The sequence below is a fragment of the Mobula hypostoma genome, chromosome 23, assembly GCF_963921235.1.
Source record: "Mobula hypostoma chromosome 23, sMobHyp1.1, whole genome shotgun sequence".
NCBI classification, from domain to species: Eukaryota; Metazoa; Chordata; class Chondrichthyes; order Myliobatiformes; family Myliobatidae; genus Mobula; species Mobula hypostoma.
Window position 1 is genome coordinate 15,713,981 of NC_086119.1, and position 12,616 is coordinate 15,726,596.

Sequence of the window (12,616 nt, forward strand, 5' to 3'; positions counted from 1 at the left end):
GGTCATGGCTCAAACATAGTTGTTTGTTAGGCTTGTAGGAATGATTTTGGGGACAGAGAGCGGATGGGGGTGGAGTCAGGTTAGTGTTTAAGGACAGGGATGTGTGGATATGGAGGTCAGGTCAGGGTCTAAGCTTCTGCTTGATGTCTCTCAAGCTGCTTGTCCAGTGGAGGCTGGGTGGCCGCAGAAAGGGGTCGGAGTTTTGTGTGTGTGTGTGTGTGTGTGTGTGTATGTGGGTATGGGTGTTGGAGTGTGTGTGTGTGTGTGTGTGTGTGTGAGAGAGTGTGTGTGTATGTGTGTGTGGGTGGGTGTGTGTCTGTGCATGCACGGGTGTGTGAGTGTGTCTGTGTGTGTGTGCGCGCGTGTGGGTGTGTGTCTGTGCATGTGCACAGGTGTGTGTGTGTCTGAGTGGGTGTGTGTGTGCACGGGTGTGTGAATGTGTCTGTGTGTGTGTATATGCGTGTGTGTGTGTTTCTGTGTGTGCGTGTGCATGTGTGTGCACACATGGATGTGTGTGTGTCTGTGCGTGTGTGTGCACGTGCGTGTGTGTGTGTGTGCACGCGCACAGGTGTGTGAGTGTGTCTGAGTGGGTGTGTGTGTGCACGGGTGTGTGAATGTGTCTGTGTGTGTGTATATGCATGTGTGTGTCTGTGTGTGTGCGTGTGTGTGTGCACGGGTGTGTGAGTGTTTCTGTGTGTGCGTGTGCATGCGTGTGCACGCATGGATGTGTGTGTGTCTGTGCGTGTGTGTGCACATGCGTGTGTGTGTGTGCATGTGGGTGTGTGTGCGCGTGCACAAGTGTGTGTGTGTGTGTCTGTGCGTGTGCGTGTACGTGTGTGGGGGGGGAGTGTGTGTGTGGGTGGGAGGGAGGAAAGAAGCTTGTTTGGCTGTTGTTGATGTTGTTCTGCTGTGCATGATATTGGCACCAGGATGTTCCCTTTCCACTGCTTCTGCTTGACTGGATGAGTTCTTCCAGCATTTCTGGTTTTGCCTCAGAATTCAGCATCTGCAGCTCTATTTTGTCTTCCAGGCAGGAAGTAGGATTGTAAGCAGAGAGAGAGGTTAGTTTGGGGTACTTGTGGGGAAGGCAAAGGGAGAGCTGGGGCAATCGTGTGGATGTCACCTGATCAACACCATCATGTGTGTTGAAGTATATTGAACGTTTATTTATTTACTTAGACATAACAGCACAGAACAGGTCCTTCTGGCCTAACAAGCCACACCACCCAGCAGCCCACCTCCTTAACACCAGCCCAATCACAGGACCATCTACAATGACCCATTAACCTATTAACTGGTACGTCTTTGGACTGTGGGGGGAAACCGGATCGCGGGGAGGACGCGAGCAAGTGGGGACTGATGGGTTCTTGATTAGTAAGGGTGTCAAAGCTTACGGTGCATTAAGGTCCTTTTTTTTTACTGGACGGTTTGCATCTTTGCACTTTTGGAAAACCTGAATGAAGTCACTGCGAAATAAATAGCTTCCGCAAAGTGAACACTGCCTTCAGCAGGCTCTGCTGAGAGAAAAGACGGGGGGTCCTCGTTCCGAAGGGCAGCACTTCCAACAATGCGGCACTCCGCTGGCAGTGCCTGTCCAGAGTTTTACACTCAGGAGAAAACTTCCTCCACAATTACCTGAGCCGGCAGTGAGAGCGCTCGTCACTGACCCATTGCAGCACACACATTATGGAGTTCAGCTATTTCCTGAAATGTTTAGGTACTTCATTGCCCTCTGCTCCTGGAGAGCAGAAATCCTCTTGTCCATGATTACAATCTCCTGAGCAAAGTGGCCCCTACCATTTTATACTGGACCGTTTGTAGCTTTGCACTTTTTGGTAAGCCTGAATGAAGTCACTGCGGAATAATCAGCTTCCAGAAAGGTGAACACAGCCTTCAGCAAGCATGAAGTATGTGTTAGATCTGCTTTCCTACAGTGTGGTGGAGGCGAACAAAGTTAAGTTGGTACAACCCATCTGGTTTCCTGTTCTACCCTTCCACTCGGACCAGAGGGGAGGCAGACTGAATCTGTGTGCAGCCAGCTAATCAGATGGAGATTTACACAGCGCTGCAGTCAGGGGAGCCGGGACCTCTCCGTTTAGGCTCACTGTTGTGTCAATGCAGACAATCCCATTCGAGCAAGGAAACTGCTCAGAATGATGGCAAGCAAGAAGCAATCAGGAGAGACAAAATGGGAACTTGTTAAATGGTGAGTGAGGCATTTGGTTTTCAGTCATTTATTTTGTGTCTTATGATAGCTTAAGTGAAGGATAATTAGGAATCTGCCATACTGTTAAGTTACATAGATGCAGCCATCGCTCTTTATGGTTTTAAATATCACATTAACACTGCATTTAACAGTGAGGAGCACTCCTCCCTTTTGCTTACCTTGGTAATTGGCTCGAAGTCGAGGAAACACAGAAAGAATGATATCCCTTGTCCGTTATTTAAACAGAGGGCAAAGTATTTAAGGAAAAGCCGACTGGGTGCTTAACCATTTGAGGACTACAGCACCTCATCTTCGCTGAACAGCTGAAATGAAAATAAGGTGCAGCCAAGAGCAGGAACGATTAGATGCCGTTCACTGTGATCTAGAGTCCTACAGGCTGTTCACTGAAATGGATTGATTTCCAGATGTGAATCAAAGAGTAATGCAGGTTTATCTTCTAAACGCAGCAGCTGTCTCTCTACTTGGGTCGGTCCCATTTTCAACAAGGGGGATTTTCTTTCATCCCCTCTCGCCATCATCAGTCCACATGTCAGAGCAAAGTTCTGGAGCCACTTTTGCCACATCATACGGGACGGGATGATGGTGGCAGCATTTAATATTTCAAATAGGATACTGTTTTACGTTTGTCATAATATATTGATTCCCTTGAAGCTAATATAATCACTAGCAATACCTGACTGTAGTGTGGTTATTCCGCTCCCAGACGAGGGTCTTATTTCATAGCCTGAACCACATCCTTGTTTTAGGAACAAGTCATGAATCTAAAGAGTTAAGGTGCATGCAGTAAGTGAAATATCATTTCTGAAGACCACAAGACCATTTCTGTGACATTACATTTATGAATTACATAATGCAATTATCCATTATATTTGAATCCAATGAAACGCTTACGAAGACTGCATATCATCCAGGAAGTCGTCATGTTTGTAGGCACTAAATTATAGATGCTTTGTCCAAATCGGTGATTAGTCCTTGTGGAATTATTATGGCAGTCAATGTTTAAACAGCTGACATTTAAATTAATGCTGACTGCAATATTTAATATCCCAGCATTAATAAAAAGAACAACTACTTCATTATGCATCTAATCTATTTTCAAACTGGATTGAAATGCATTCTGATTTCTAATTTAATAGTTAGCTCTGTATAAGAATGTGGTGAGTTAAACTTCAGTCTGTCGAAGAGAACAGATGACCTTCATGGCATTTTAAGAAAGGTATTCTAGGAATTCGAGTGGCGGGGTGGAAGTACATCTCTACCAAAGGAGGTGTAAGATGCTCCTTCCCTCTGTTAGCCTGCAGGTCACCCTTGGGTGATGTGTAGCACCCGCTTGGCCTCTCTCATCAGGGTCACGTGAAGCTACGGGGACAGCTGGTGAATGGTCGTGTGAGCAGCTGGTGCATATCGCAAGCCCTCTTTATGTGACCACTGACACCAGGCAGGCAATCTCTGAAGAGTATTGATAATGGCCGGGGTCACCTTAATTATAAAGAAGAAAACAACGGCAAAAAACTTCTGTAGAAAAATTTGTTACATCATATGATACACAACATAATGATAATGAGTCTTAGAAGATTGTGAAAAGAAGAACTATTCTAAGTTCTATGAACAGTTTACTAAGTCACCACATTCTAGGGAGAGGAAATTTATTTCCTTTGAGAAGAATGCTTACAAATATGCTGACCTGGGAACACTACCATTTGGAAATCCCCCTCCAAGTCACTCACCATCCCGACTTGGAAACATATCACCATTCCTTAATTGTCGCTGGGTCAAAATCATGGAATTCCCTCCCTAACAGCACTGTTACTCCCTAACAGTACAACACCTCAGTGACTGCAGCGGTTTGAGAAGGCATCTCATCACCACCTTCTCAAGGGAACTAGGGATGGGCAATAAATGATGGCATAGCTGGCGACGCCCACATCCCATAAATGAATAAATAAAAAAAAATATAGAGAATATTATAACCATGTACACTGCTTATTTTGAGCTTCATATGAACAAGGAAATGTATTAGACAATAAGCTAGTCTGAATCCGAGCATTTCATCTGCAACTTTTGGCTTTTTTTTGAAAAAAGAAGACGGAAAAGTAAATTGTGACAAGTATCCAATGCATCTGAAAGAAAGGATATGTCCATTAACTGGTTGGGAATGTTGACGGAAATCTAGTTAATAATTGCAACAGACACAAAATGCAGGAGGGTCTTGATGAAAGGTCTCAGCCCAAAACATCAAGTTTATTCCTCTCCATAGATGCTGTCTAACCAGCTGAGTCTCTCCCTCATTTTATGTGTGTTACTATGGATATCCAGCATCTGCCAGATCTCTTATGTTAATAATTGGCAAGTAGATAACAAGGTGGTGTAGAACACGGGCAAGTGTGAAATTACCAGTTTGGGAGCAAGATTAAAATCACAACTTTTTTTTTGAAGAGGTGAAGATGATATGGGGCATAGAAAGAGTGAACAGCCAGAGACATTTTCCCAGGGCAGAAATGGCTAATATGAGGGAGGCATAAGTTTGACAAAACGGGAGGAAAGTATAGGGAGGATGTCAGAGGTAAGTCCTTTACCCAGAGAGTGGTGAGTACATGGAACGCTCTAACAGGGGTTGTGGTATATTAGGGATATATAAGAGATTCGTAGATAGGCCTTAGTTCAGAAACAGTCTTTGCTTGTGGTTACTGTTTGCATGATGTTTTTTAATCATTGTACATTGGGTGTTCGATGGTCTTTTTATGGGTTATTTTATTTTTAAGGGTTCTTTTTATGGGCATGATGTGGTTTTTATTCTCTGCACTAAGTGTTAGACAGTCTTTTTCATATAAGACCATAAGACATAGGAGCAGAATTAGACCATATGGCCCATCAAGTCTGCTCCGCCATTCAATCAAATCATAGCTGATCCTTTTTTTCCTATCTCCTCCTCAACCTCAGTTTCCAGCCTTCTCCCCGTAACCTTTGATGCCATGTCCAATCAAGAACCTATCAATCTCTGCCTTACATACACCCAACGCCTGGCCTTCACAGCTGCACGTGGTAACAAATTCCACAAATTCACCACCCTTTGGCTGAAGAAATTTCTCCACATCTCTGTTTTGAAAGGGCGTTCCTCTATCTTGAGGCTGTGCCCTCTTGGCCTAGACTCTCCACCATGGAAAACATCCTTTCCACATCTACTCTGTCTAGGCCTTTCAGCATTTGAAAAGTTTCAATGAGATCCTCCCCTCATCCTTCTGAATTTCAGTGAGTACAGACCCAGAGCCATCAAATGTTCCTTGTATGATAACCCTTTCATTCCTGGAATCATCCTTGTGAACCTCCTCTAGACTCTATCCAATGCCAGCACATCTTTTTAAAGATGAGGGGCCCAAAACTGTTCACAATACTCAATGTGAGACCTCACCAGTGCCTTATAGAGTCTCAGTATTACATCCCTGCTCTTGTATTTTAGTCCTCTTGAAATGATTGCTAACATGGCATTTGCCTTCCTCACCACCAACTCAACCTGCAAGTTAACCTTCAGGGTGTTCTGCACAAGGACTCTCAAGTCCCTCTGCATCTCAGATTCCTGGATTTTCTCCCTGGATTCTCAGGGACCCCCACCACACAGGTTATTCTCTTTTCTCTGTGCTGCCATCAGGAAGTATATACAGGAGCCTCAGGACTCACCACCAGGCTCAGGAGCAGTTATTGCCCCTCAAACATCAGGCACTTGAACCAAAGGTCAGATTAATTTTAGAGTAAAAAGATTTTAGATCAAAAAGTCAGCACAACAATGTGGGCCAAATGGCCTGTATTGTGTTGTACTGTTCTATGTTCTATGAAACTCAGATGAATATTAGTATTTGGAGAGTTCTTGAGGTGTTATCTTGAGGCTCCTGCTTGTATTGTGAACGAGCTACATTATAATATGACATTTGAGATGTCCCCTCTACAGGTACAGCCATGTTTCTGAGGCAGATGTTGCTTAACGTTGAAAAGCGATGGATTACTAGAATAAAAATTACACAGGGTTTTGGCGGGGCCAGACCTGGAGGGCAGTGAACAGCTTAGGCCCTCCATTACCTATGTGAGGATGGAGTAGTCTTGAATTGGATTCAATGATGATTCACTACTAGACTGATTCCAAAGGTGAGGGGGAAAAGAGTGGAGTACCCATTACAGTTTAGAAGAATGAAGGTCAATATCATTGAAATATATAAAATGCTAATTTTGTTTGGAAAGGTGGGGACAGCAGTGCTGGTTCCTGGGCTTGAGCATGCCAACCTCAGGATAAGGCACTGATTATTTAAATAGTGGGATGAGAAGACAATTCCTTAGTTTAGGACTCAAGGGTTTTGAAATTTTGTAATTCTTATTCCAGAGAAGTTTGAATACTCAGTCTATAATTAAATTCATTCTTGAATATATTCAGATGTTTGTGGCGCCAAGGAGGTTTGGGGACATGGGGCCAGAATGGTGAAGTGGCATGGTACTGTACTGGTTAGAGTAATGGTTTACAGCAGCTCACTGTAAGATTGGGGTTCAATTCCCACCACTGACTGTAAGGAGCTTGTACTTTCTACCAATGACCGTGACAAAGTTTTCCTGCAAACTTTGTGCTTTACATTTTGGATTGCAAAGGCTACATTATACAACTCTGCATGAAGAACATTTTTGATAGCAGGCTAGAGTAGGCAGCCGTCGACCCCAGGGGACCATGGGTTTGCACTTTTGATGGACTGTGTCCCCTCCAGGGCGCAAGCCTGGGTGGGAAGATTTGAAGAACCGGCTGTTGCCCATGCAGCAGGTTCACTCTCTCCACATCGCTGATGTAGTCCAAGGGAAGGGCCAATACAGCTTGGCACCACTGTCCTGGCAGAGGTCACCAGAGTGAAGTTGAAAACAACATCAAAATGCCTTAGGGACCTTGGCTCCAGATTTCTTCCTCAGGGTTTACTCCCGAAGCCTTTCCCATGGGTGGGTATGGCCACAAGGCAGCAGAGGTATAAAATCAGAGTTTTCCTTCTCCTAGGCGGGCTGCTGTCCAAGGCTGACGAGCCCCACCTGCCTGAAGTAACTGGTTTTGAGGCACCAGTAATTCACCTTTGCCCCTTCTCTTGTTAGTAGAAACAGTTCTGCCAGGCCTAGTAGCTAAGCCACACATGAAGGCCAAGAGTTGGACTTGGCTGTCAGAGGCTGTTAGAGATGCACATCATTTGGAGCACCTTATAAGTAGTGGGAGCTTAACCCCACTAGCACCCCTGGCTATGACAACCTCAGGAACCGATAACATGGTGCTCACTCCAAGTTACTCCCACATTCCAAAGATGTATGGTTAAGGTTAGTAAGTTGGTGGCATGCCATGTTGGTGCCAGAACCATGGAGATACTTGCAGGCTTCCCTTGCACAATCCTTGTTGATTTGATTTGGCACATTTCACTGCATGTGATAAATAAAGCTAATCTTTAATCTTTAAGATCTTTATCTTTAATGTAAAAGATAAGCCGTGATCTTACTGAAAACAGAAATGTTTTTATGGACTGCATGGCACATATACACACGCTTGTTTCCTAGGCTTGTACGTTCCTAAGATTTGAAGAATGTGCTGTCTATGCTTTACATTTTAGATTGCCAGCACTTCATGACACAACCATGCATGAAACACATTTTTGATAAGCTGGTTTGGTTTCTATTTTTGAAGCTCTCCGGGGAGGAGGTGAGGGGCCCCAGACAGCTCCAAGACAATGTTGTCTAAGTTTTAGTGGAGCACAGAGTGTACTCTGCAAAGTTGTGATGTACACAAAGCACCAGCCACATCAAGTCACAGCATGCGAAAACAGGCCCTTCAGCCCTTTGAGCCTATGCTCTCCATCAGCCTCTTGTTTCACACCAATTTTTCATTTCTTCTCTTCTTTTTTTCCCTCAACGGCTTTTTCCCCCAGACTCTATGACTCAGCCACACACCGGGAGATTTACAGTGTCCCAATAACCTATCAACCCACACGTCCTTGGAACATGGGTAGAATCAGGAGCACCCAGGGGAAATCCCACACGATCACAGGGTCAATGTGAAACTCTGCACAGCCAGCATCCGGGGTCAGGATTGAATCGGAATCAGAATCAGGTTTATTATCACAGACATGTGTCGTGAAATGTGCTGTTTTTCTGCAGTGGGATAGTGCAATACATAAAATATATGAAGAAATAAAAAAGAAATATATTGTTAAAAATTGAACAAGTGGTTTCAAAAAGAGGGCAGAAAATAGTGAGGTATTGACCGTTCAGAAATCTGATGGCGGAAGGGAAGAAGCTGTTCCTAAAATGTTGAGTGTGTGTCTCCTGAACCTCCTCTCTGACGGTAGTAATGAGAAGAGGGCGTGTCCTGGGTGTGGAGGGTGCGGTTCCTTAATAATGGGTGCCACTATTTTGAGGCCCTGCCTTTTGAAGATGTTGTTGATGGAGGGGTGGCTAGTGCGTTGTTGGAGCTGGTTGATCTTACACCCCTCTGCAGATTGTTCTGATTTGTGCATTGATTTGGAACTGTGAGGCACTGCGCTGCCCTTTGATTCTTGCCTGTGCTCTCTGACTCTGTGCTAAGTACCAGTTTATATTACCCAATAATATCCACCAACGTGGTCCCCATTGCCCAAGAGTCTTCATTGACAGACACTAAATGGCAGTTTGTGCTATTATATAGAACACCTCACTGCAATACATACAACAATGCCCTGAGTACAGATCAGATCTGCCACAAACAAAAACCTGGAAATTCAATGCCATTGTGCACATTCTTCTGTGGTACGTGGCTAAAACTATGTGAATGGGGACTTTGCATTTGCAGTTCTCTCCAGTTCAAATTCACACCATTCATGAAAATCAGCTGGCCATGTGGCTTCCTCTTGGAAGGTTGCAGGAAACCGTGGACTCTGTGGTGTAATGAGCTCTCCGGGCCTATGTGGGGCACTGGTGAGCGTTGGGCGCCGAGGTGTTTCGAGTACCTGAATTGGTTAATTGTTGTTTAATAAGAGTTGTTAATCGTTTAGAGAACATAAGAACATATAAGAACATAAGAAATAGGAGCAGGAGTAGGCCATCCCGCCCATCGAGCCTGCCCCGCCATTCAATAAGATCATGGCTGATCTGTCAGTAAACTCAGCTCCATCTACTTGCCTTTTCCCCATAACCCTTAATTCCCCTACTATGTAAAAATCTATTTAACTGTATCTTAAATACATTTAGTGAAGAAGCCTTAACTGCTTCCCTGTTTTCTTGTCTTTTTCTCGTGTGACTTGTTCTTTGTATTGCGGTCTCCTGACCCTTTCTGTTTCAACTTGCTAAGCTTACTTTGATCGGCTTGGGGATTTCATGTTACTTGTATTATTTAAGTGGATGCCTGATTAGCACTAGTCGCGGGGTCCTAGTTTTTGAGAAAGTTACTTCTCACGGTTTCAATTGGCCGAGCCACCAATATGAAGTTTGGAGTTCTTATGAATAAACTTTGGTTGCCCTCTCTGCACTGGAATCTGTCTTTCCTCTGCACCAGGGTTCAGACATTGATATCACACATCGTGACGCTGTGGTTCTATCAACAATTTACCTAAACCCATGGGCAAGTTCTCAGTTCCCCTCAATGAAGGGAGCCCCAAAGCACGGTCCCCACCCCTCCCTTTAGCTCAGCATCTGATTCCTTTGCTGCTGCTATTGACCGTGCCTTCCTTCCCCAGCACATCACAGCGATAGCCCCCATCCTCGTCCCTTCCCCACACCGAAGATGCCCCTGCTTCTTCTGAGGCTGCTACCCAATGCAGCTGGCTTCCTGAGCCCCTGGATGTGACAACCGGTCACTCTGTCGAATCTCCCTCGAGAACAAGATCCTCCAGGTCCCAACCTTTAATCCAGAGTTACAGGACCAGAACAGATAGTGGAGGGGCTGTGTTGTTAAGCCTACACACAAAGTCACGTATCAAAAGATGGAGCATGGTAGAACTAGTGTTCTGAGCTGCATATATTTCAAAGCAAGGAGTATTGTAGAAAAGGGGTGGATGAGCTTAGGGAATGGATCAGCACAGGGAATTATGATATTGTAGCCACGACTGAGACTTGGTTGTAGGAGGGGCAGGACTGGCAGCTCAGTATTCTGGGGTTCTATTGTTTTAGACGTGATAGAGTGGGAGCGATTAAAGGGGGAGGGGTGGCGTTACTAGTCAGGGAAAATGTCACGACAGTGCTCAGTCAGGACAGACTGGAGAGCTCATCTAGTAAGGCTTTATGGGTAGAAATGAGGAGTAGGAAAGAAATGACCGTGTTAATGGGATTATATTATAGACCACCCAATAGTCTGTGGGATTTAGAGGAACAAATTTGTAGAGACATCGCAGACTTTTGCAAGAAACATAAGGTTGTGATAGAAAAACAGAAACATAGAACATCCACAATACATTACAGGCCCTTCAGCCCACAATGTTGTGCCAACCATGTAACCTACTCTAGAAGCTGCCTAGAATTTCCCTACCGCATAGCCCTCTATTTTTCTAAACTCCATGTACCTATCTAAGAGTCTCTTAAAAGATCCTATTGTATCCACCTCTACCACCTTCGCTGGCAGTGCATTCCACGCACCCACCACTCTCTGTGTAAAAAAACTTACCTCTGACATCCCCCTTGTACCTACTTCCAAGCATCTTAAAACTGTGCCCCCTTGTGTTAGCCATTTCAGTCCTGGGAAAAAGCCTCTGGCTATCCACACGATCAATGCCTCTCTTAGAAGGTGATTTTAACTTTTCACATATTAACTGGAACTCCCATACTGTAAAAGGGCTGGATGGAATAGAGTTTGTCAAATTTGTTCAGAAATATTTCCTTAATCAGTACATAGAAGTCCCAACTAGAGAGTGAGTGTGAGATGAGATCTCCCATTAGGGAATGAGACAGGGCAAGTGACAGAAGTTCATGTAGGTTAACACTTTGCATCTAGTGATCGTAATACCACTAGGTTCAAGGTAATTATGGAAAACGATCGGTCTGGTCATCAGATTGAGATTCTAAACTGAAGAAAGGTCAATTTTGATGGCATCAGAAAGGATCTGGCAAGTGTGAAGTGGGACAGGTTGTTTCCTGGCAAAAGTGTACTTTCTAAGTGCAAGGCATTCAAAAGTGAAATTTTGAGAGTATGGTGTTTGTATGTTCTTGTCCAAATAAAGAGGCAAAGGTAACATGTTTAGGAACCTTGGTTTTCGAGAGATATTGAGGTCCTGATTAAGAAAAAGGAGGAGGTGCATAGCAGGAATAGGCAGGCAGGAACAGATGAGGTACTTGAGGACTATAAGAAATGCAAGGGAACACTTAAGAAGGAAATCAGGGCCGGCTGGTGGCACGACACTGGCGCCGAACCCAGGAGCAGAGGTTCCCAGGTTTGAAACCAGTCGGGTCTGCTCCCGAGTACGCTTTCTATCCGTGCCGGGTTGGGTGTCGAGATCGCAACTCAACCTCATGAAATAAAGGGAAAATATTGCGAAAATGTCTGTGTGAGGAGTGGCGTGTCACACAGTCTCTCTCTCTCGCTCCGCGCCTTGTAAAAAGCCATAAAAAAGACATAATCATGGACGCACGCACATGCAGACGCACAGACTCGCACGCACGCACATGCAGACGCACAGACTCGCACGCACGCACATGCAGACGCACAGATTCACACGCACGCACATGCAGACGCACAGACTCGCACGCACATGCAGACACACAGACTCGCACGCACGCACATGCAGACGCACAGACTCGCACGCACATGCAGACTCACAGACTCGCACGCACGCACATGCAGACGCACAGACTCGCACGCACATGCAGACTCACAGACTCGCACGCACGCACATGCAGACGCACAGACTCGCACGCACGCACATGCAGACGCACAGATTCACACGCACGCACATGCAGACGCACAGACTCACACGCACGCACAGACTCGCACGCACATGCAGACACACAGACTCGCACGCACATGCAGACGCACAGACTCGCACGCACATGCAGACTCACAGACTCGCACGCACGCACATGCAGACGCACAGACTCGCACGCACATGCAGACGCACAGACTCGCACGCACGCACATGCAGACGCACAGACTCGCACGCACGCAGGCACACGCCAAAAAAAAGAAGGAAATCAGGAGGACTAAAAGAAGGCATGAGGTTGCTCCAGCAGACAAGGTTGAGGAGAATTCTAAGGGCTTTGACAGATATATTAAGAGCAAAAGGACAGCAAGGGTCTGGAAGGTCAGTGTGGCAATCTATGCTTGAAGATGAAAGCGATGAGTGAGGTCTTAAATGGATATTTTGCATCTGTGTTTACTTGAGAGATGCACACAGAGTCTATAGATGTGAAGCAATGCAGCAGTGA

The 12,616-nt window shown here is 45.3% G+C and overlaps 1 protein-coding gene across 3 annotated transcripts in view; it reads left to right on the top strand.

The window, feature by feature from the left end:
- Nucleotides 1-2,081: 2,081 nt before the first annotated feature.
- LOC134337121 (rap1 GTPase-activating protein 2-like) overlaps nucleotides 2,082-12,616 on the top strand; it is a 502,203-nt gene continuing 491,668 nt past the window's right edge. For all 3 annotated transcript variants that reach the window (XM_063031978.1, XM_063031979.1, XM_063031980.1), the window contains exon 1: nucleotides 2,082-2,206. In XM_063031978.1, coding sequence (XP_062888048.1) covers nucleotides 2,154-2,206 — 53 coding nt within the window. In that variant the 5' untranslated portion in view covers nucleotides 2,082-2,153. The remainder of the gene's footprint in view (nucleotides 2,207-12,616) is intronic.